Raw genomic sequence first — 23,494 nt, 5'->3', positions numbered from 1 at the left:
TCCCCCCTTCCTTATACCCCCATGGCACCCCTGCTAACTGAGCTGACCAAGGAGCTCCTCCATTTCTTGTTTGTTTCTTTGGAAGAAGCTGATTACATATGTAAATCTAAAACACTATAGATAGAGCAACTCTAGAAAAATACATTGTTTGCGTTAAGACCTTGAGATATGTGACAGGTCTCAGGGAATAAGCATGTGGTTTCTTCATTTCTATTTACTTAGTGCCCCACCTTGTTTCAGAAAGGCTCAAACAGAGCTATTCAACACAGTAACATTAAATTCAAAATAAGGCTGGGCACTGTGGCTCATGCCTGTAATCCCAGCACTCTGGAAGGCCGAGGCAGGCAGATCACTTGAGTCCTGGAGTTCCAGACCAGTCTGGGCAACATAGTGAAACCCCATCTCACCAAAAAATTCAAAAATTATCCCGGAGTGCACCTGTGTCCCAGCTACTTGGGAGACAAAGGTGGGAGGACTGCTTGAGCCCGGAGGCAGAGGTTACAGTGAGCTGAGATCGTGCCACTGCACTCCAGCCTAGGCGACAGAGGGAGACCTTGTTTAAAGGAAAAAAAAAAAAAATCTAAATAAGTGGATAAAAGGAAAAGGACAAAAAGAAATAAGATTTAAAAGATATCTGAAAAGACCCAATAAGGCCAGGAATTATATTAGTTAAAAAAAATTACACTGCGGCCGGGCGCGGTGGCTCAAGCCTGTAATCCCAGCACTTTGGGAGGCCGAGACGGGCGGATCACGAGGTCAGGAGATCGAGACCATCCTGGCTAACACGGTGAAACCCTGTCTCTACTAAAAAATACAAAAAACTAGCCGGGCGAGGTGGCGGGCGCCTGTAGTCCCAGCTACTCGGGAGGCTGAGGCAGGAGAATGGCGTAAACCCGGGAGGCGGAGCTTGCAGTGAGCTGAGATCCGGCCACTGCACTCCAGCCTGGGCGACAGAGCTAGACTCCATCTCAAAAAAAAAAAAAAAAAAAAAAAAAAAAAAAAAAAAAAAATTACACTGCAATATCCTGTTCCCTTGTTGGAAGCAAGCTACAAACTGCAATCTGGCTCTAAACTCTTGCACCTGATACAAAGATAAAGCCTGGCCAGCTAAATTATTCATTGGGTCCTTAAGATTAAAAAAGAAAAGGGGAGGGAGTGGAGAAGAGGAAAAAGGCATTTACTCAGAAGTGTCCCTGGTAGGAGAGGAACTTCTCTCCTGGGCCTCCTTAAAGAAGGCATGATATATATTTAGTTGTTTTTCTAGATTATATAGTTCTAGAAGTTTTTCATTTTTACCTACATTATCTCTTTCTGATTCACCCCTAATAGCTAGGATCAATTAAATTCAGAGTGTTTAGGTTAGCAAAGTAAGGGAGGGTTTGTGCATGGAAGGGGCAGGTTGTAAAGGACTGGCTGCTTTTTCAGGAAAGGTGGGCACACAGATGGGCTTCATTACAGAGGTAAAAAGAAGGTTTTTTTCTTAAAGACAAAAACAAGCTTTCTTTAAATAGAGAACATTGAAAAGGAAATGCTCCATTCCTAATATAAAACCCTGGAGTTCCCATGTCCTCTAGTCCTAAAAGGCCAGGAGAAGCAAAAAAAAAAGGAATTTGGAGAAGGAAGAGGGTAAGAATCCTCAAAGAACACCACAGCAAGGAGCTTTCCACAGGCAGTCAGCCAAGACACCAAAGGTGAGCAGACACTGGAGACTCCAGGCTGAGGCTATAGTCGGAGAGGATACAAATCCTTTTGCGACAGGGTTCAGTGGCTCATGCCTGTAATCCCCACACTTTGGGAGGCTGAAGTGGGAGGATCACTTCAGCCCAGGAGTTCAAGACCATCCTGGGCAACATGGTGAGACCTCAGCTCTACAAAAAAAAAAATACAAAAATTAGCCAGGTGTGGTGGCGTTTACCTGTAGTTCCAGCTACTCTGGAGGCTGAGGTGGGAGGATGACTCGAGCCCAAGAGGTCGAGGCTGCAGTGAGTCGCAATCACACCACTGCACTCCAGCATGGGCAATATAGTGAGACCCTGTCTCTAAAAGAAAAAAAGCCTTTGAGATGATAACTTGATGTTTTATGATCATTTTGCATTGGCTGTTTTTTGTCATGAATGAGCCTAAGATTTTGAATACAAACAATTTTACTTTCGGCAGTCTGCTTGGGCGTGTTTCAGCCAGGACCTCTCTCACACATACACCCATCCTGATCCACTCACCTTGTTAAGCCACTTGAGCCCTGGGATCGTGTTGGAGTTTATCTGCTCCTCCAGCCACGGGCGCATGCGCATCCTTTCCACCGGCATGGTGCCCTTGCAGGAGAGAAACACAGCGTCAGGCGTTGGTGCCACTCATTGTGGTGTCCGCGCTGCAGAGTTCTACACCCTGCCTGACCCTTTCCTTCTCTCCTTTCCTGGGCGTGGGGACTGGCGAACTGGGGGATTGGTGTACTCAGGGGCTGTGTCCTAGAGCCACCTGTGCAAGCCCAGCCCTCGTGCTGGCCAGGAGGCTATCTGGGGACACAGGATGGTCCAGGCCTGCCCTCCACTGGGAAGGTCCTATGGACATTGGAGACGAGGACCGGCACTCCTCCCTGGGACTCTGCCTCGAGGGGGGCTTTATCCCCACTACCCTGGCCATATTTTGAGGCTTCAGTTGCTCGGAGGCCCCAATGCCTTTGGGGATTATCCTTCCAAGAGCCAGGGGTGGGCAGAGCAAAGCAGTTGTGGGAAAGCACTGACAGTCAAGCCATTCCTTTTGAGAATCTGGGTTATACAAACGCTTTCAACCCCCAATATTAACATTTAAAGCTCGAAAGGAATCAGTTAATTTGGCTTTCCCAAAGTTTTCCACCAATTACCCGTCCCTCCCGACTTTATTTCCAGAGCCCCCGGCACCCTGCACAGGTATCTCCTTTGGTTTTGCTTTTACCCGAGTGCAATCTCTCACCCAAGTGTCTTTCTTCAATGCCAGCCTCCCCTCTGACCTGACATCACCCCCTTTTCCTTTAACTTACTTTCCCTTTGAAAATCATTCTCCTAGTCTGACTGCCATTCCTCCGCCAGTCCACACAATGCCCCCTGCTGCTTCCAGATGCCTTTCTAAGATAGACTTCCCCTTGTCCATCGGAATAGATCCAGAGGGGAATCACTAACAAAGTACCTTCCACACTGTCCCCCACCCATCTTCACCCTATCTATGCCTGCATTTACTTCTAATCTGGGGTCCAAAAGCGAAGACGGTTCTGGTGCAAGCCTCCGTTCTATAGGACCTCACGGACAGTGTGACACTGTAATCCTCTTCTCAATCCTGATGCGTCCCTTCCTTCTTTGGTTCATTTCCTCCAAAACTGAGCTCTGAAAATTCTATTCATTGGCATTTGAGCAGATGTCTCAATAACTCTCCTTTCCAGCTTGCCACGAACTTCCTCTCTCCTCTATTCCCTGTGCCCTGAACATGCCAGAGTTACAAGCATCCTTCCATGACCCCCCCGGCCTCACCCCGGGCCTGCAGGAGTCCACAGCCTTTTCCTTGTACGCCTCCCGCAGTCGGGCCCACTGAATACTGCAGACACCTCCTGCTCCGTGCTCATCCCATGCCCTCTGCTCTTCATTCCCTGGCCTTGCAGGTCCTTATCCGCCCTCTAAGACCCAGCCTCCTCCTCCACAGGGGCTTCCGAGACCACTCCTGCCTAAAGCAGTCCCTCTGCCTCCAGCTCCTACGATACTCACTAATCCTACACTGCTCCTCTGAAAAATCAAACATTGCTTTAGGGCAGTTGTTTTAAGTGAAGTCTTTCATCTTATCCCTTGCTTTACCTATATACTTCTCAGCTGTGTACACTCCACTCTCTTTTCCTAACCAAATTTAAGTTCTACATAGCAAGAACATCACCTTCTTTTGTTCTGGAGGCTGGGTCTCACTCTGTCACCCGGATGGGAGTGCAGTGGCATGATCACGGCTCACTGCAGCCTCAACCTCCTGGGTTCAAGCGATTTTCCCACCTCAGCCTCCCGAGCAGCTGGGACCACAGGTGTGAGCCACCACGCCCAGCTAATTATTTTTAAATTTTTGTAGAGATGGGGTCTCAACTCCTGGGCTCAAGCAATTCTCCCACCTTGGCCTCCCAAAGTGCTGAGATTACAGACATGAGCTCCCATGCTCCGCCCTCTTCTAGGTCTTTTACTAGTCCTACAAAGCCCAAATGTTGCCTTCCACACAGGAAACACTCACTACAAGGCCCAGGCCAGCTCTGAAGATCGCTCTGACAGCCTAGGTGGGGTGCCGTCAGAGGCTGGCCTCATCCACTCATATGGAGGCTCCAGCCACCAATCTTTGAGACACAAACAGGAACCTTAGAGACACTTCACGAGGACATGGAATGGCCGCAAGGAGTTGCAGATACTGCTGCTCTTGGTCTCATTCATTCATTTGTTCCATTCATTCATTTGTTCACCCACTCATTCAAAGATCATGTATTGAGAATGATGCTCCAGGAACAGGGAAAGATGACATTCCCTACCGTCTAGGAACTCCCGATCTAACAGGACACTGGAAAGAAGGGAGGTACCATGCTCCACGAAGACTCCTGGGTACCAGATGATAAAGAGTTTCAGAAAAGTCTGGGGAGTGCTGGGGAAAGCTGTGCATAGAGAGGTGCACTGGCGACCCCTCAGAGGCTTACCCTGCGAGAGCTCTGCCCGCCAGGGTGGTGACCACCAGCCCAGCCTGATCCTCCCTCTGGAAAAGACCTCAAGACACAGATTGGAGACCACTAAATCCAGAGCAGTCAAGAAAATAGAGGGAAGAGCGAGGGAAGAGTAGTTACAGGATAGGGGTAGGTACAGTGGTCACGAGTGGAGAGCAACAGATGCCAGTTCTCCTGGCAGCCTGATGTGCAGAAGTGCTGTGTGTGGTCCCTGGCACTGCAGCTGAGCCTGAGCCTAGCAATATGGAAACGTGAGCGGAGTGTGGAAGTGGCCCTGCTTCCAGCTAGTACTCAGAATAATATCATATTTCCTCCATTATCTTTCTCACAAATAACCCAGTTGGGTGGGGGGCGGGGGATGGGGGGTGGGGGGGAAGTCCCATCTGAAATAGTTCAAAAAGCCATATGGTATGGTTCCTCCCAGGTGCCCCCACCAGCTCACGGTGGTTCCTGCTCTCATGTTAGTGATGGCTTTCAAAGTTCACACAGACGAGAATCTCCCTGAAAGACAATGAAGATCAGTTTGAAACGGAAACAGTACTTGAAAAGTCAATTGTCAGGTAAAGCAAAGCACCAAGACAAAAAACCCAACTTTCTGTCTTTAAAACTAAAGCCTGTGTGTGAAGACACATTCGATCCACGCTGTTCGCAGATTCTGTATCTGTGAATTTGCCTACTCACTAAAACATCTCCGCAACCCCCAAATCAATACTTGGTGCATTTGTGGTCACTTGCGGACGTGTGCTGAATTCAAGTCATCTGACGCACGTGTTCCCAGCTGAAGCTGGACAAGGCCACACTCTGCCTTCCTGCTCTTGCTCTCCTATGGCAAACAAGTGTCCTTTTCACAGGCTACGGAGTGCGACATTTTTGCGTCGTTGTGCTTTTTGTTGGTGACTTTGTTGTTTCAAATGGCCCCCAGGCATTGTGCTGAAATGCCTTCCCGGGTTCCTAAGAACCAGAAGGCTATGATGTGCCTTACAGGGAAAATATGTATGTTAGATAAGCTTTCTCAGGCATGCATTATAGTGCTGTGAGTTCAGTGCTAATCAATCAACAGTAAATATTACAGAGGGTATCTTCAAACAGAAACACGTAAGACAAGGTTATATACAATGATCAGCTGACAAAATATTGTGACCAGTAGCTCGCAGGAACCGGATGTCCTCATAAGAAGAGGGAAGTGTGGACACGGACACACAGAAGCATGCTGCGTGAAGACGCAGACACAGGGAGGATGGGCACATGAAGCCAAAGGCAGAGACTGCAGTGAGGCTGCTGCAGCCCGCCATGCGCGGAAGCTGGAACGGGCAAGGAAGGATTCTCCTGAGAGCCGTGAGGCAGAGCAGGGCCCTACTGATGCCTCGATCTGAGACTTCCGGCCTCCAGAATTGTGATGGAATACATTTCTGTTGTGTGAAAACCATCTGTTATGGCAGCCCTGAGCAACTAACACAGAAGGGAGAGCTGCAAAGGCCCCGAGGCAAGGTGGCCCCTGTGGACGGCAGTCAGTGACAGGGAGGGCCCAGAGACCCAGCTCACCCAGAAGACCATGCCTAGGATTTAGGTCATGACCATGACCTAAGACTAAAGAGGAAACCGAAGGATTTTAGCAAAAGAATGATAGGGTCAGTTTGGCCAATAGTAAAGGGAAGAGCTGACTGTCAAATCCAGACCAGCGCTTCACCAACTTGAATGCACACAGGAATCCCAAGTCAGTGGATTCCAGGCAACCCCTGTTGTCTGCATCTCTGACAAGCCCCTAGGTCCTTGGGTCACACTCTGAAAGCAAAGCTCCAGAGTCCCCTTATTTTCCATGCTTAATGGCCTGGATCTCCCATGCTCCTGCCGTGTGGTCATTTTGGCTATTCTGATAGACTCCTCCGCTGGTCGGCGTGCTGGGCTTGTCATCCACCGGCTGGGTCCGCTCCTCACTTGCGCAGTGTGCCTGTCTAGTAAGGATGCAGCTCCGCCAAACCTCAAGCTTACTGGAAAAGTTCATAATCTTAAATCAGGACTGTTATTAATTATAAGTAACTTTTAGAAAAGGCAAAAAATCAAACAAGTATTTTATCAGAGTAAAAAAAAAAAAACTTAAAAAGGTCTATACTTATTTCAGGTTTTGTTTGTGTTTGTTTGTTGGTAGGACATCTCCAATGAGACGCAATGAAAAGCTCACCCAGTCACATGGAGGCCCTTCTCCTTTGTGACTTGATTTTTTTCTCCCCTGACTCATCTCCCACCCTAGGAAGGTAGTGCATTACCAGTGCGCTTGGCATGCGAGAGGTTATAAAGGTTGCCATTTGACATAGGTTTCTCTAGACTAGCAGAGGGTGAGCATACATCTTTACTTCTGTGAAAAACAGCAAAGGCAGAATCTACCTCAAGCCTAGCACCAGAAACGGATCATTTAGTTGGACACTAAAAATAGATTAATTATGCTTCCAGAGATTAAAAGACTGAGATGACAGGCACAGAGGGTCAGGGGACTGAGGACTGGAAAGCAAGATGCTTACTCGGTATGTATCATCCAGCTTCCATTACTGAAAGTCAGGGTGACGTGCTGGTCTTTCCATAAGGCAAGCCTCCCACAGGCACTAACAGCCAGGCCATGTGAACCTCGAACCGAGTTAGAGCAGGCAGGTAACTTAGTGGAGATGACACAGAGCGGCTATGTTTGTCTAAGAACAAAATGCACAGAAGTCAGGACAGTTGTGCCACGGCCCTGACTCTGCCATTGCTGGTGTGTGTCCTTGGGCTAATCACTCCATCTTTCTGTCCACACTTTGATCATCTAGAAAAATGGGACGTTTTAAACAGATGATTCCTGGGGTTATCCATGATACGATGAATCATAATTTGATTTTTTTTTGTAAGCTTCTCTTCTTGTACATCAGGTTGTTTTTAGAAGTAAAATGCTAAAATTTTATGGTCCTACAAACCTAATATATGAGCAACCTGTACTTCAAAGTAGGTAAAAGAGTTGAAGCATCTACCCTGGAGCCTGACGAAAGGCACTCTGTAAAATCACTTTTGAGATTTGAGGTTGGGACTGGTTTCAAAACCGTGGCATCTGGCCATAAGTCAATTCAGCCCACGGTGGGTACTGAGAATATCACTGGTGCCAAGCCTGCTATATAAGGCATGCAAGCTATTCGTTGTGATTCGTAAGTCACGACTGATCCTCCATGAAGTTGACAGTAGTATGGCCATGATTAGTGCTATTAACAATGAAGTTGAATTTTCACCCAAATAACTGAATTTTGGTTCTTGGAATAGTAAGAGCAACGGTGACCACTTATAGAGCACTTAACTATGTGCTAGGCATTAAAACTAGGGTTTTCTTGCTAGGTATGGTGGGATACTCCTGTCATTTCAGCTACTTGGGAGTCTGAGGTGGGACAGTCACTTGAACCCAGGAGTTCAAGGCTGCAGTGAGCCATGATCACACCACTGCATTCCAGCCTGGGTGGCAGAAAGAGCCCCTTTCTAAAAATAAAAAATAAAAAACCTAGGCTTTTTTACAAGTTTTGTCATTTAACCCTTACAACCCTAGGACATAGGGACTTTATTATCCTTTCCCACCTGCTAGTAAGTGGAGAGCCAAGACTCTCATTTAAATTCAGGCCTGTCTAACATGAAAAGCTCAGGCTTATCCACTCTAACCTCTGCCTTCATCTTACTTTAGAAAGCACTGAGTTATGATGACCTCTTAATTGTTCTACTTACTGAGACTTTCCAAACTCCTGTCTGTCTTGCATACCACTGACAGTCATCTTCCTAAAATACCATTTAATCATGTTAATTCTCTGTTCCAGAGACTTCTAAATGTGCCTGCTGGACTTAAGGTAATAAATTCCTTAGCTGAGACGGGGGTGGTGCTTCTGGTAATGGTGCAATAGGTAATTCAGACCTGACTCTCAGGCTGACTAGCTGAGAAACATGGACAAAATATATTTTTAAAATCCATTTACATGCATCAGAGAGCTAACAAGGTAGTTAAAAATTAGGGGGGCAAAATCTGGGAGAAAAAGAACCCCAGGATGGTGAACCTGACATTCAGGGCTGCTGTAATCCTAGCGCGGGGACAGCTGCTCATTTCTGAAGAGGAGGCTGCGGGGCTTTGAAACTGAGCAGAGCGTTTGACACACTCAGGTGACTAAGGAGACAAAAATCGAAGACAGGACCCAGCTAGGAAAAGGGGTTCCTGGAAACACCCCCACAAGCTTTGTAAGTAATACAACTAAGTAGAAATAAACTAATATCAAAGGCTGAAACCCAGTTTTGAATCATCTCAATCCCTGATCAAATGAAAATGACCTGGAACTACCAAAAGCAAATATAAATCAAATCTTGAGGAACATAACATTATCCTGGGATTCATATTATCTGTGGAGCTTTTCTTTTTCTTTTTCTTTTTTTTTTTTTTTTTTCTTTTTTTTTTTTTTTTTTTTTTTTTAGACAGAGTCTCACTCTGTCGCCAGGCTGGAGTACAGTGGCTTAATCTCAGCTCACTGAAACCTCTGCCTCCTGGGTTCAAGCTATTCTCCTGCCTCAGCCTCCAGAGTAGCTGGGACTACAGGTGCCCACCACCATATCCAGCTAATTTTTGTATTTTTAGTAGAGACAGGGTTTCATCATGTCGGCCAGGATGATCTCAATCTCTTGACCTTGTGATCTGCCCACTTTGGCCTCCCGAAGTGCTGGGATTACAGGCGTGAGCCACCGTGCCCGGCCATGGAACGCCTTTTCTTGGTACCCAGTCACCCAGTGGATCAGCAAAAATTCATTAAACACACATTGTCACAAGGAACTGTGCTGAGTGCTGTGGGGGATTCAAAGATGGGTGAGATATGATTACTACCCTCAAGTAACAAATAAGTTAACTAAGGATATGAGAGATAAATCACATAAAGCTAACTAATAATGCTATAATTATAATAATAAAAGACTATGCAATAAAGATCAGAAGGTAGTGTATTATTAATTGCCAGCTAAGTTAGCTAGTTCATAAGGAATACATAAATCATTGTTAAATGGGCTTGTAAGAGAAAGCTTTATGGTAAGGGAAAGCTTTATGGCAAAGGAAGACCTTAATGGATGGGGAGGTGCTGTCTAGGCAGGGAGAAGGTGGCAGGCAAGCCAGGGGAGGTAAAAGGTTGGTATCGGCGGCCAAAGCAGGACTGAAGATGTGTTTGCTGATGTGAGCACAGCAACTGTCTTATGAACCAACATGGGTGTCTTCTATATAAGAGTCACTGGTGTGTGAGAAGCAAGCGCTGGGTATTTTACATCAATCATTTTTAACTCTCATAACAGCTCTAACCAGTTAAATACTAGTATCCCCATTTTATTTTTTCATTTTATTTTTGAGACAGGGTCTCACTCTGTCACCCACACGAGAGTGTAGTGGTGCAATCCTGGCTCGCTGCAGTCTTGACTTCCTGGGCTCAAGAGATCCTCTCACCTCAGTCTCTCAAGTACCCAGGACTACAGGTGCATGCACCATGCCCAGCTAATTTTTTGTTTTTGTTTTTGTGTTTTGAGACGGAGTCTCGCTCTGTCACCCAGGCTAGAGTATAGTGGTGCAATCTCGGCTCACTGCAACCTCTGCCTCTCGGGTTCAAGCAATTCTCCTGCCTCAGCCTCCTGAGTAGCTGAGATTACAGGCACCCACCACCACATCCGGCTGATGTTTTTGTATTTTTAGTCGAGACGGGTTTTCACCATGTTGGTGAGGCTGGTTTTGAACTCCTGACCTGATGATCCACCTGCCTTGGCCTCCCAAAGTCCTGGGATTAAAGGTGTGAGCCACTGTGCCTGGCCTAATTTTTAAAATATTTTTGTAGAAACAGGGGTTTCACTACCTATGTTGCCTCAGGTGGTTCGAACTCCTGGCCTCAAGCGATCCTCCTACTTCAACCTCCCAAAGTGCTAAGGTTAAAGGCATAAGCCACCATGCCCAGCCTATTATCCTCATTTTAGAAATGAGGAAAAGCATAACCAAAAAGGCAGCCCCCACAAAAAAGAAGAAGTAAGAAAGAAAAGAAAATGTCCAAGACACTCACACCTCTAGATTAGGAGCCAGGATTTGAACCTCAGGAGGGTCTCGGACGCCCAGCTAGAGTCTGAGCTTGTTTACGCAGGCGGCTAACAGCTTCTGAGTGTGTGACTTGGGAAAAACCATGCTTCAGTTTCATAAGCCAACCAGCACTCTATACAGAGCCAAATGGAGGGAAGGAGGGGAGCTAGAAACTACTGCTCCAGGTCAGGACAATGGCTATGGAAATGTACAAAAAAAAAAAAAACATGCGATGACACGCGTATAGGAATCTAACAGCAGTGTTTAGTAGTAATTTTTCCTGGGCACACAACAGTCTTTTCCCAAATGCAAGTTCCTCACAATGACTTCTGTGTGCTTTTTCAGCAAAAGTAAGAATTTCCATGAAAGTTATGTAAATTGAGAGAAAGCTGGAGTTAGAAATTGAACATCATCATCGTCATCCCCATCACTAATACCATTCCAGCCCTTACTAGGAGCCTGACCTTCAGCCCAAATGCCTTTCATGCATTATTTCATTTAATCTTCCAACAAGCTACATAAGGCAGAGTAGCTACTCTCCATTCTACAGATGAGGAAATGAAGCTACTTACAAAGCTCCACTTACAGCCATTAAGTGGTAAAGCAAACATTCAAATCTAGATCCATCTGACTTCAAAGAATATGCCAGAAACCTCTAGACCAATGCTTTGCAAGTCTCTGTTAACAACCCATCAGAGGGTCATGGGATCGTTTATTGCATTAAGATCAGCACTTTTAATTTAATTTTAATCTACAATATGATAGAATGGAAAATGAGGGAGCACCCCAAACAAAGTGAAGTAAGCATTGTTCTACGAAACGTTTCTTCCATTTAATGTCACATCACATTATATTATACTGGTCCTGGGGTCAAAGGGGTATAAAAACATTGAAGTAGGCTGGACTGCCTCCCGAGGGTGTGTGTGCAGGTGTGTGTAAGCACGTGGATGGTGCAGACAGGGAGGGGACGCTGTGGGAAGTAGAATGCAGGAAAACAGGATATGTGAAAACAAGGAGAAGCAGACCCTAAGAGCTGTACTGAGTGCTAAGAGGTAGAAATAAAACGGACGAGAACTTCATGGCATGAAAATAGCATGTTCAGAGTAAAGATAATAGGACCTGTATACTAGAGAGGTGGCCTGAGACCTTCCTATGTGGCCATGCTTAATCCTGCTCTGCCTGTGACTTTCAAATCACTCTCCAGACTCTGATGGGACTCTGAAGGCTGAAGTCAGCCATTGCCAATCCTGAAATCAGAAAGACGTTTAACGTTTAGATGGAGGGCCAGATACGGTAAAAAGGATGCCTCTCAGTATACATATGATCTGCACCAACGCAAAACTGATTTTTATAAGTTTTGTTGAACTTTAGAAAGTCACAGATTCATTTAAGAATGGGAGTCTCCAGCCAGTCTTCCTCAGAAGGTTTTAAGCAATTCAACCACGAATTCTCCTACTCTGTAGATTTCTTAGGATGAATGATGGGGCAGGACTGCTCTCCAAATACATCATAACCCACCTTTATTCTTTTCTGTTCTGGTTATACCACTAGCCCAAAACTGTCTTGCAACGCTATCACCTTAAAACTTTAAAAAAAAAAAAAAAAGGCAGGGGGGAAAAATAAGTCCCTGGCCCCACTCTAATGAAATAAGAACCGGATTTTTTTTATTATCCTAGAGTAATTTTGATAAGCAATTCACTGTTATTTAGTATCCATTAACCCAATGGACTTCCAGATTCCAGATGTTTAATAAACATCTCCAGCTGAGTCATGGGAAAACAGGAGGCCAGTGGTGAATAGATTTCATCATTAATGAAATATAAATGTATATGAAATTAAAAGTCTAAAATGCTTTTAAATACCACAAAACTAGTTTTCCAGGCTGAAAATCATCCAGATCATAGTTTTACATATTTGCCATTCTATGCACAAGTTTCCTATTAGGTGCGTTTTCTATATCCTTTTGGAAGCTATTCCTATAGCTACTTTCTAAAATTTACCTTGTCTCTGACCACAAACTCCTCTGGTACCTGAAATGTGGGCTGCGTCACAACCACAATCGAGCCAACTGACTTGGGGCCCCTATGTGTGTGTGCACAAAAGTCACCTGCCTATCACTGGCTCTTGGTTCTGCAGACGACCCAGTGGTCACTCTAGAGAACAGTTCTCAATGCAGACTAACAAGAACAGCAGATCTTCATCCAGAGATCAAGCCTTGAAAATACATGCAATGTGTTACGTTCACCCAGATGTGTGCTTTTCTGAGAAAGGCCCCCACAAACTCTCAAAAGGCAGTTCCCGAGGCAGATATAAGAAACACAGCGCAAGAACACGAATGGGAAAGCAGCCAGACCTCTGCTGACACTCTCTTGACTTTCCCTGGCTCAGCAGCCACTTCCCTGGCCCCCCCACCCATTGCCATGTCAGCCACCAAGGGGTGCAGTCTCCATCCACTGGACCATCCCTGTTACCCACGGCCTTCTTCCATGCTCCCACTGCAGCCTGTTCAGGGGCTGCTCCACTCTGCCCCGAGCTGCTGCAGCATCCCTGTCCTGGCCACCCTCCCTGCAATCCCCTTCCACATTCCACACAGTGGAGGCCTATACTTACTCAGACTACGTAGGCCCATATATTAACATGGGGAGCAACGTTAACACGGATTTCAGCTACAGAGGCCTCCTGCCCTGCTCCCTAGAATGCCCATGCCCTGGCCCCATTCTGCTTCCCACACAGTGGCCTGACCACTTTCCCACCACAAACGGGCCTCACGCCTCCGTCTTGTTTGCTCACACCGCAAACATTTGTGATAGGCTGGAGCACCTTAAAACAGATGGACGGTTGATCGCCTCATCTGAGCTCTCAGAGTGTCTGCAGATCTTCCCGCTTTCCTCTCCTCAGGTGCTGTTCCCGTTTTCCACAGGTGCAATTTCAGATCCCTCCCTGCCGCCAGCTTCACAGAGAAAAGAGATCTGCGAGGCTCTCCTTTCTGAATGTCTGCCTCCCCTCCCTCTTCACACGCATCTGGGTGTGACCTTTCCCCTTTCTTAGACTATAACGCATGGGAGTGCCACTCTGCAAGAGAAGATGCGGAATGTTTGAGGAGAGATACTGAGAGTGGTTTGGGGACTACTGAGTTGGAGATCTTTGGGATTCCCAAAAAGAGGTGGTGGCTGCGCTATTAGCTGTGCGAGGCTGGAGCTCAGGAGAAAGGCCCAGCCTGGAAACGTCCAGCCATACCTTGAAAGATTGTTCAAACGTCATCTTTTCCACATCGCCTGGCCTGGCCAGCACAAGACACATATATGCCCCTTTCCCTTGAAGTCAGAAAACTCACTGCCTCTAACAGTGAGTTAGCACGCATCTCACACTGCCCTAAAGTCACCGGTTCATTGCTATGTGCTTTAATCCACTGAGACCAGTGCTCCTTAGGCCTAAACACGCCTTGTACTCTGCACCCAGCAAACACCCAGTGAGTGTAGACCAGCACTCTCCAGTAGACGTTTTGCAACAACTGGCTTGTTACCTATCAGGGCAGTCAACAAGGTGGCTCCTGAATGCCTGAAACGTGGCTAGCATGATGAGGAAAGCTTTGTCATCAAAGATGGACACATAGTTTCCAGGCCAGTTCTAATCTTTCCAAATCACAGTGAGTGGTCAGGTGTCCGGTGGAAAGAAAATACCTGCTGGGGACACCCCCGTAGAGCGCCTGACATTGAAACTGCTTTGTTTTGAGAAAAGCTTCGTTTTAAAAAGCCTGATGCACACTCTGCAAACTTCATCACCTTTGGAACACAACCTGTTGGTAAGCAAGGGAGCTTCTGTGTAACTGCCTGATCCAGGTCTAGACCTGCAAACCCTTGGAAATGATACCAGCTGGCCAGAAGGGAGTGTCCCACTTGCCAGGATATTGTCAATGTCCTCCACCATGAGGGTATTAGCAATAGCTAATAAGTATTAAGCGCTTAACAGTGTTAGGCACGTTCTAAGCACGTTAAGAGGATAAGCTCACCTGATTCACAGTGTCCCAAGAATGTGAGTACCACTGTGGTCCCCATTTTATAGATGAAGAAACTGAGGCACATAAGGTTAAGTAACTTCCCAAGGTCACAGAGCTACTGAATGGTAGCACTTGTATTTGAACTGGAGTCCTAGGCCCTTACTTAGCCTTTGGATATGAGGCTCGCACAGGCAGGCCAAACCGGGGTTCACATCAAGAGGCAGAGAGGGCCCCACACCTCCGTCTGACCTGGCATCTGCACTGGGAGCCTGTGTGGAAGGGGACACAGCCAGGGCCGCAAGATCCCTACAGCCTGGCAAGCACCGTTCCAGCCCCTGAGCTGGCCCTGGTGCACAGGAAGCAGTTTCCCAGCCTCCTTTATGCAGCCCCTTCTAAAGTCACACTTCCTTCCCCGTTCAATACTTCCCTGGCGAGTTGGCATCAACAACACATGCTGCGTTTCCTGTGGCCAACCCGGGCTTTCCTCTTGTAGTCCGGACCAGGAAAACACTCCCATACTCCAGAATAAAGACACTCGCCCTCTCGCCACCCCTTCCCTTCCACGCTGTCTTTAAGAAAACAAGAGAAAACTGCTTTTTCCTAGCTTTGCATCACCTGGGTGTATTCTCCAGTTGTTTCATGTTAGTTGCTGCGTCTGCCATAAAGCAGGGTCACCTGGGTGCTTACAGGGTCTTTTGAAGGCAGAAGGGGAGGAAAGTGTGCCCTGCCCAGCCCATAACTGATTAACTTGAAGAACTATTTCAGAAGCACAAGTAAGTCCCACAGAAGGCAAACACTCCACTATCTTAATATTAATTTCACATGGGCATTTATTTAAGGTGCTGAAAACCACTGAAGTACTAATAAGCATCTTCAGTATTTGTCAGTTTCCACCTCCTGCCATTTCAGCACATATGAAGAGCAAACACTTCGTTATGGGGCCATTTTGCTTCCCACTCTAAAAATGACCTCATTTTTAGTATCAGGACCTCTAAGAAGTACAAAACCCCTGTGCCCCAAAACTCCTTTCTCCAACCTACTTAAATCTCTCAGCCCTGTTTGTTTTTTACCACTTGATACCAAGTACTTCTCTCTTGGTCTTCAGAAGATAACTGTGTGTGTGTGTGTGTTGGTGGGGAGGAGGTTGTGTTGTTTTGTTTTGTTTAAGATGGAGTCTGGCTCTGTCGCCCAGGCTGGAGTGCAGGGGCATGATCTCAGCTCACTGCAACCTCCGCCTCCCAGGTTTAAGCGATTCTCTTGCCTTAGCCTCCTAAGTAGCTGGGATTACAGGCGTGCACAACCACCATGCCCGGCTAAGTTTTGCATTTTTAGTAGAGATAGGGTTTCACCATGTTGGCCAGGCTGGTCTCGAACTCCTGACCTCAGGTGATCCACCCACCTCAGCCTCTCAAAGTGCTGGGATTACAGGTTGTTTTTGGTTTTGCTTTTAGTTTTAAATTCAGGGGGTACATGGGCAGGTTTGTTATATGGGTGTATTGCATGATACTGGCCAGGGTTTTGGCTCCTAATGATCCTGCTGTCCAAGTAGTGAACATAGTACCCAACAGGTAGTTTTTCAACCCTTGCACCACTTCTACTTCCTCTCTCTCTCCCCTTCTGGAATCCTCACTGTTTCTTGTTCCCATCTTCATGTCCATGTGTACTCAGTGTTTAGCTCCTTCTTCTAAGTGAGAAGATGTGCTAGTATTTGGTTTTCTGATTCCGTGTTAATTCATTTAAGATAATGGCCTCCAGCTCCATGCTTGTTATTGTGAATGATTTCATTCTTTTTATGGCTGCGTAGTATTCCATAGTGTATATACACCGTATTTTCTTTTTCCAGTCCACTGCTGATGAGGACCTAGGTTAAGCCCGTATCTTTGCTATTGTGAACAATGTTGCAATTAACATAAAAGTACAGGTATCTTGTGCTAGAATGATTTCTTTTCCTTTGGGTATATACCCAGGAATGGAATTGCTGGGTTGAATGGCAGTTCTATTTTTAGTTCTTTGAGAAATCCAGGAGACAGTTTTAAATCTACCCATCCCAGAAAGCTTTCCCTAGCCAGTGTAGACTCGTCTATGACCACAACTCCTGCTGAGATGACAGCCCTGGGAAATGGTTTGTTGCAGCTGCCATCCTACTCCATGATGAATAAGGATAGGCCTGTGAAGGGCCTCATCACTCACTGGGAAGTTGCATGTTGCCAAATTAATGATCAATCATGTCTGACCCTTAGCTCATTAATTTGGCAACATGCAACTTCCCAATGAGTTGATTAGGCCCTTCACAGGCCTATCCTTATTCATCATGGAGTAGGATGGCAGCTGCAATGCAGGACGCAGGATGGCACCCGAGGTCTGACAGCCACATGACTTCAGGACAGCACAGCCACCTAAGGGCAGGGCAGAGAACAGGGAAGACCTCAGCGGCTCCTGCATCCATGACAAGTGGGCAGGAGTCAGCCTTGGCTAGTGACGCTTTTTTATCACTATACTGTACATGAGATAAGGTCCCCATCCTTATCTCATGTACAGTGTAGTGATAAAAATGAGACCTGAAATGAGAAATCAACAAGCCATTGCCCTAAAGCTTCAGAAATCCCCTAGTATTGGTCGCCGTCTCCACATCTGTAGAAGCCATTCAGGTCTCCATCTGGCAACTATAGCCACTTCCCAGGGAACTGCTTCAGGAACCAAATGCAGAAGGTAACAGAACCCAAGACCCTTATGCCTCAGTTTTCTCCTCTATAAAATGGGATAACTTCCGCACGGTAAGGATTAAATAAGATGTGTGACGTGCCTAGCCTGGTACCTGATCCATCAATAGTCAATATTTAACAAATAATAGTTTCTGCAGATACAAATTTATAGTCAATGATGCTCAAAGAGCATTATTTATAATAGCAAGACTAACCCAAATACCAGACAGTAGGAAGATGTGGAAAGAAAACGTAATAGAGTCAAATAATGGAGTATGGGGGCTACAGCAGATCCCGTTATCTCAATAAAGGGAAGATTTATGTCCTGGGCAGGAAAAGGTGGGATGTTACATTCCATCATGCTACTTGCAACAGTGCACAATTTAAAACTTACAAATTGTTTATTTCTGGAATTTCCCATTTAATATTTTCAGACCTCAGTTGACCATGAATAACTGTAACCACTAAAAGCAAAACCACAGATAAGGGAGAACTACCCTCTAGAATATTTAATTTGTGCAGGAATGCACAGAACATCATGTGAAAAAAAGTAGGGAAGCAGGTGGTTTTAACCATCAGGGCAATCAAGGACTATGCACAAACTTCCAGGCCCTCCACACCATGGTGGTTTCCCCACGGCTGAGTCCACGTGCTGACACACTGCTCTCTTCCCCCACAGCACCAATGACAGTCAGAGTTCCCCGTTCACCCACACTTACAGAACTCAGAGCACGCACCAGGCTGACAACATGCACCAAGAGACAGCTGTTTGACCTGGAACTGGGCCTCTGGGGGTCGGGGGTCGGCAGTCGGGGGTGTGCCCCAATGCCAGGATGGCACAGAACAGAAGGCGAACATGTCTCCTGAACAGCCCAATGTCATCACACTAAGAGCCATCCTGTGCTCACTCTTAAGTCCTGAGTTTTCCAAGACTGTCCTGATGTCAGCAGGGTGCCCTGATTTTAGATGAGAAAATAAGAACAATAGGCCAGCACAGTATTTCACGCCTGTAATCCCAGTACTTTGGAAGCCCGAGGCAGGTGGATCACGTGACCTCAAGAGGTCGACACCAGCTTGGCCAACATGGTGAAAGCCCATCTCTACTAAAATATATATAAATTAGCCAGGCATGGTGGTGCACACCTGTAATCTCAGCTACTTGAGAGGCTGAGTCAGGAGAATCACTTGAACCCTGGAAGCAGAGGTTACAGTGAGCTGAGATCATGCCACTGTACTCCAGACTGGGCAACAGAGCAAGACTCCATCACAAAAAAAAAAAGAAGAACAACAATATAGTAATAGAGAACATTCTTCTCAAAACAACTGAGTTTCCTTCTACCTTCCTTCCTCCACCCTTCCTTTATGAATGATTTACTCCAAAAGTCCATTCGATGCAACACAGCAAAGATGTACTGGGTTGAACAGTGGCCCCCCAACATTCGTGTCCACCTGGAGCCTGTGAATGTGACCTTTTCTGCATATGGAGTCTGTGCAGATGTAATCAAGTTAAATGAGGTCATACCAGATTAGAATGGGCCCTAAATCCAATATGACTGGCGTCCTTAAGAGGGAAACTTGGACACAGACACACATAGTAGAAAGGAGAATGTTTAATGAAGACAGAGGCAGGCATTAGAGTGACTCCTCCATAAGCCAAAGAAGGCCAAGGATTGCTAGCAGCCACCAGAAGCTGGGAGAGAGGCTTGGGGCAGGTGCCCGCTCAGGGTCCCCAATAGGAACCAGCCTTGTCCATACCTTAATTACCAACTTTTGGCCTTCAAAACTGTGAGGGAATAAATTTCGGTTGTTTCATGCTTCCCAGTTTGTGGTAATTTGTTATGGCAGCCACAGGAAACTAACAGACACTAGGGGTGGAGGGGCAGGTGCAGCCAGGGTAGGTATTGGCAGAAAGAGGGCACCTGTTAGGGTAGCTGGGGCAGCAGCCACCCAGCACACAGAATAGGAAAGCCCACGTGGGCAGTGAGGATAGACACAGGAGGGAGACCACAGCCCTGTGCAGGGCTGGGAGCCAGAGCACGGAGGTGAGGAGGGCATCATCACTGTGGTGGGGCAGCAGTGGGGACACAAGACCACATACACACAGGCAACTGAGTAAATTATATTATATTCCAGGGTAATGGAAGCCAGGCTTTTGACTACTGGAGAAGGAAGTTACAAATACAGAAAGAAAGAAAGAAAACTATAATAACCCAGGCTGTGGCACTAGAAGAGGAGGACTTCATTTGAATTTGTGCTTTTTCATATATATCTCAATAAACATAGAAATAAATACAGTGGTAAAAAAGCATGCATAGGAGGTGGGCAGATCACGAGGTCAGGAGATCGAGACCATCCTGGCTAACATGGTGAAACCCCGTCTCTACTAAAAATACAAAAAAAACTATCCAGGCATGGTGGCACACGCCTGTAGTCCCAGCTACTGAGGAGGCTGAGGCAGGGAGAACTGCTTGAACCCGGGAGGTGGAGCTTGCAGAGAGCCAAGATTGTGCCATTGCACTCCAGCCTGGGCAACAGAGCAAGACTCCATCTCAAAAAAAAAAAAAAAAGCATGCATATGTGTAAGTATGTATGTAACTAATACACATATTCTTTAACCTTGCCACTAAAAGGGCCTGGGAACAGCAAGACCCCAACAGCAACGAGCACAGGCAGTGTCCAAATCTTGGTTTCCAAACACCATCCTCCACCAAAAGGAATCAAGGGTCCTTGGAGAAACGGCTGACTCCAGAGCTGGGGCAGGGAAAGCAAAAGATAAGACCGGGCCAGAAAACAAGGAAGGGCTCAAAAGATAATAGCAACATAAGGAAAAGAGACACAGAAGCCAACCTGATGGGGCTCCCACTGGCCACACCTAAGAAAATCTGAGCACCCAAATACATGACTGAAATGTATTTGTCATTGAACAAAATTGGAATCTATGAATAAATACAGGAGGATGAGAAAGCTTTCCCATAACGTAGAATGCAAACGAATGAACACAGGAAGAATGATGGACTTAGAAGGTCGACATTTGGTAGCTATCAAAGTATACTCAGCCAAGAAATACCAATGGATGCTAACCAGTGGGTAAAAGGTTGGTGAAAAATGGGATACTTACATAGCCTCAAAAATACCTCCCACAAAATATTTTTTACGACAAAGGGAAAAAGACTAACTTTATCATGGAGAAGCCTGACTGATGGCTCCTTAATTAAAAGATCAAATGAACGTTACCAATTAAGGGACAAATCAAAGGCATGTGTCACCTATAAGGATGCAAGAAGATGAAAGCCTCACCGCTGTGATATTCTTGTAAGAAATGCATAACCTGAAACGTCAACAGGCCCAAACGGATAGACGTTCTCTAAGATAATTGCCTTATCATTGTCAAAAGTGTCAAGTTCATGGAAGTCAAGGAATAATGAAGGAGTCAGGGCACCAAAATTCAACCCCTAGCCCTGCATCAGATTCTCCTGCTGCAAGGGACGTGACTGAGACATTCCAACAGGAACGGGGTCTGCAGGTGGGAGGGGATTCACGCAGTGGTGCTGGTTTCCTGATTCTGATGGCCATGCCTGGTTCTCAGTGGAGAGTGTCTTTGTCACAGCAAAGATACATTGAAGTACTCTGGAGTGATGGGATATCAGTACTGGCAAGTTACTCTCCAAAGGTGCAGAAAAATAATTTTTGGTACTGTTGTTGAACCGTGGTGGAAGTCTGAAATTAGCTCAAAAGAAAACGACTTGGCGAGAAAGACAGTGCCAGGTAGGGAAGTAATTTCCAGTACAGAGAGAAAGACCACAGCCTTTCTGCAAATACAACAAACTCTAGAAACCCCCTTTGTGGTGCTTAAATTAAGCTGCTGGCGGTTTATTCTCCATCCGTGCACCAGGACGGTATTAATAAGCACATGCATCAATCACTTTATCTATCCGTCCATAAGGGGCAGCTTAATCAAGCAACAATTAGCTGAACAAGGAGCCTCTAAGCTTCATTTCCTGGGGAAGACGAGGAGTGATGGTCCATAATTCATTTAAATTGTTTGGTTGTGTAGAAGAGGAAAAACAAGACCACCAAAGAGCTCTCCTGCGTATTTGAGAGAAAGCGCTCAGATTTAGGCGTCAAAGATCTACCTCCAGTCAAACTTCTGTGCGAATTCAATAGACGCTATTTATATTTTATATTTTAAAGCCCAGAATTGGTTTCCAAGTCACACTGCCTCACCTCAAAGTTAAGGTGGAAGAAAATCGCCAGAAGTGCCATCGCTGGGTCACTGATAGATTTGCAAATTTTAGATGTTTATCCTCCAGAGGCCCCTCCACCCCCAGTTCTCTGCAGGACACTTCAGGGTTCCCAGCGCCCCAAAGCTGGCATTCCCAGCATAGTTTCATTTACTGTCATGACAACAGTTCCCACTCCCACAGCTTTTCAAGCACTTGGCTCGGAGAAGACCTACTATGAGTAAGGGCTTTGCTTTTAGTTTCTTGTTTACAACGTTTCCTCGACGTGTGCAAGACGGAAGCCTGAATAACCAGCAGTTCCACTGGCTCGTACTTGGCTGAACACTGCAGTCACTCCACTGGCCTCAGACTCCGGAGAAGAGCACACAGCACTGTCCAAGAACAGCTACCACACTCAGAACAGAAACCGAAACCAGGGGTGAAGAACCGCTCCTTCCTTCCACAAAGCCTGGACCAGGCAGCCATTCAGACTGCTCTCCTCGGCCGCCAACCCCAACCCAGCTCTGCCCTGCAGCCGGAACACCCTTCCAAAAGCAAAAACAGACTCTCGTCATTCCACAAGCCTAAAGCCTTTCCTTACCCCACAAGCCTCCAGCGAGGGGTCTGTCCCAAGGCTCTGCGTCTGTCACCCCTCAGCCTCAACAGCATCCCCTCTCACAGGCTACCTCTTACTCATTTTTCAGATTTGGCTTCAAAGTCACTCGACAGCAAGCCTTCTCCATCTCGCCAGGCCAGGCCCCCAAATCTGTAGACAAGAATCTCCATGAGAACCAAAGCCAATTCTGTTTTGTTCAGCATGCTATTCCCAGCGCTCAGAGTACGGCAGAGGCCAATGCTCAATAAATATTAGTTGACTAAATAATGAACTTGCTATACACGCCCAGCATAGTGATATGCAATGGGAGAAGGAGCTTGCAGCCTAGAAAGAGAAGACAGGGACACAGGCACTCACAGTGAGGAGAAGGATGAACTGCCATCAAAGGAAGCATGCACCAATGCATGGGAAATGCTGTCTAGACAGGCAGTCGGGGATACCTTATCAATAATGCTTTAAATTATTTTAGGTTTTCAAGATACAATCTGGAATCTTGTTTATGTAGATCTTGTTTATTTCATACATGGGAATTCATTAGAAACGTACTGATGTTCACCAACACCGCGTTGGCCGTTACCAAGAACTATGGCATGTGGTCAGTATGGTGACCGAGCCAAAATGCAGCACTTCTGACTGTGAATGGGGTCTCATTAATACTTACACCTGAAACAGATATAAAGAGCGACTGTTCCTGGAAACACCAGGATGTGAGAAGCCTCTGGTTGTAGGGGCCAGGTGTACTGACGCAGGCTCGCCATCTTCTATTCAAAATCTTGGGGCCAGATAAAGTCTTCAGAATTCAAAGGTGTGTGGATGTTAGCAACATAATGCAGCACATATACCACATACCCCAAGGAACATAACACCCCGGAAAGTATCTAGGGCGGAACCCCTTAATCCAACACAGTTAATATTTCTGCAGCGAAACACGAACATTCACACTGATTGGGATAAATAAAAGCTATGAATAGCTTCATGTCAACTCAGGGCAGACTACCCTGCCAAATGAGTCACGATAATCACTTTCAGTTTCACAGCGTTTTGGATTGCAAATAAGGGATTTGGGGCTTGCAGTAGATTTCAAGTTATTTCAATCCTTGGAATATATTATTGTTATCATGCTATACAGAAAAATCAGCATCATTTTCCTTAAACTGTATTTATATTAC

At 46.2% G+C, this 23,494-nt stretch overlaps 1 protein-coding gene and 1 non-coding gene across 8 annotated transcripts in view; one reads left to right on the top strand and one right to left on the bottom strand.

Moving 5' to 3' along the window:
* The window catches only part of IRF2 (interferon regulatory factor 2), an 89,440-nt gene that overhangs the window by 41,362 nt on the left and 24,584 nt on the right, over positions 1–23,494 (bottom strand). For 5 of the 7 annotated variants that reach the window (XM_031664144.1, XM_031664145.1, XM_031664148.1 and 2 more), the window contains one exon: positions 2,220–2,312. In XM_031664144.1, the coding sequence (XP_031520004.1) occupies positions 2,220–2,306 (87 nt within the window). In that variant the 5' untranslated portion in view covers positions 2,307–2,312. Of the gene's footprint in view, positions 1–2,219; positions 2,313–3,212; positions 3,966–22,310; positions 22,476–23,494 lie in introns of those variants that run through there. The other 2 variants (XM_031664146.1, XM_031664147.1) reach the window with 2 other exon arrangements.
* LOC116274327 lies at positions 5,165–5,248 on the top strand. The gene has a single exon (XR_004182954.1). It is a non-coding gene; the product is annotated as a small nucleolar RNA SNORD79 (small nucleolar RNA).

The sequence above is a fragment of the Papio anubis genome, chromosome 3 (assembly GCF_008728515.1).
Source record: "Papio anubis isolate 15944 chromosome 3, Panubis1.0, whole genome shotgun sequence".
NCBI lineage: Eukaryota > Metazoa > Chordata > Mammalia > Primates > Cercopithecidae > Papio > Papio anubis.
Note: the sequence above shows the minus strand (reverse complement) of the source record. Positions and strands in the feature narration are given on the sequence as shown.